The sequence below is a fragment of the Morone saxatilis genome, unplaced genomic scaffold, assembly GCF_004916995.1.
Source record: "Morone saxatilis isolate NCDOM2014 unplaced genomic scaffold, NCSU_SB_2.0 Contig12, whole genome shotgun sequence".
NCBI lineage: Eukaryota > Metazoa > Chordata > Actinopteri > Moronidae > Morone > Morone saxatilis.
The window spans coordinates 20142-21134 of NW_023339674.1; the positions used below are offsets into that span (position 1 = coordinate 20142).

General features: G+C 30.8%; 1 protein-coding gene across 1 annotated transcript in view; it reads right to left on the reverse strand.

Annotated features, from left to right (window-relative positions):
• The window catches only part of LOC118321924 (WD repeat-containing protein 18-like), a 1482-nt gene that overhangs the window by 143 nt on the left and 346 nt on the right, over positions 1-993 (reverse strand). Inside the window, exons 2-3 of the mRNA XM_035653479.1 lie at positions 836-969; positions 388-529 (exon numbers count right to left, since the gene is read on the reverse strand). Coding sequence (XP_035509372.1) covers positions 388-529; positions 836-969 — 276 coding nt within the window. The remainder of the gene's footprint in view (positions 1-387; positions 530-835; positions 970-993) is intronic.

Here is a 993-nt window from a genome sequence, read left to right on the forward strand (position 1 = left end):
TATTATTATTATTATTATTGAACAATAACAATAATAATAATTATAATAATGAAAATAATGAAAATAATGAAAATAAAAATAATAATAAGATAATAATAATAATAAAATATTAATAATAACAATAATAATTATAATGATTATTATTATTATTACTATTATTATTGAACAATAATAATAATGAAAATTATTATTATTATTGTTATTATTATTATTGAACAATAATAATAATGAAAATAATAATGAAAATAATAATAATAATAATAATAATAATGATAACAATAATAATAATAAAATAATAATAATAACAACAATAATAATAATAATAATAACAACAATAATAATGATAACAATAATAATAATAAGTGTGTGTGTGTGTATGTGTTTTACCTTCACAGTCTGATCTAAGGATGCCGTGGCGACTCTGGCCTGAGCTCCCATCATGCCACAGTGCAGGTCTGTGATTGGTAGAGAGTGACGGGACAGGATGTGGCGCGGTTCGGGGGTGTGGCTTAAATCCAGCTGGATCACACTGAAACACAAACAGGAAACAGCTGTTTGTTTAGAAAACTGAGGTGAAACTGTTGAATTATTTCACTGATGATGTTCAATCTCTGTCTCTGATCAATCTCTGTTTATGTAACGTAATTATTCTTCATTAATGAAGTTGATGATTTGAGTCGGTGCAGAATGAAGAAGAGTTTTATTTATCGTGCTTCAGATGTTCAATTGAATTTCAGAAAATGGTAGTGACAAGGAACAATAATGACATCATTTCTGGAACAGAAGGACAGCAGTGTGAATGTGTTCAGCTGATACCTGTTCAGGTGAGTCTTACCTGAACAGACTCCACACCAGAGCCAGGTTGTCTTTTCCTCCAGAAACAAAATGGCTGCCGTCGTCTGTAAACTTCAGACAGGTGACGTCCTGATAGTGACGACTGAGGACAGACAGCAGCTTACCTGTGGACACCTAAACCAATCACAGAGCGGTGTT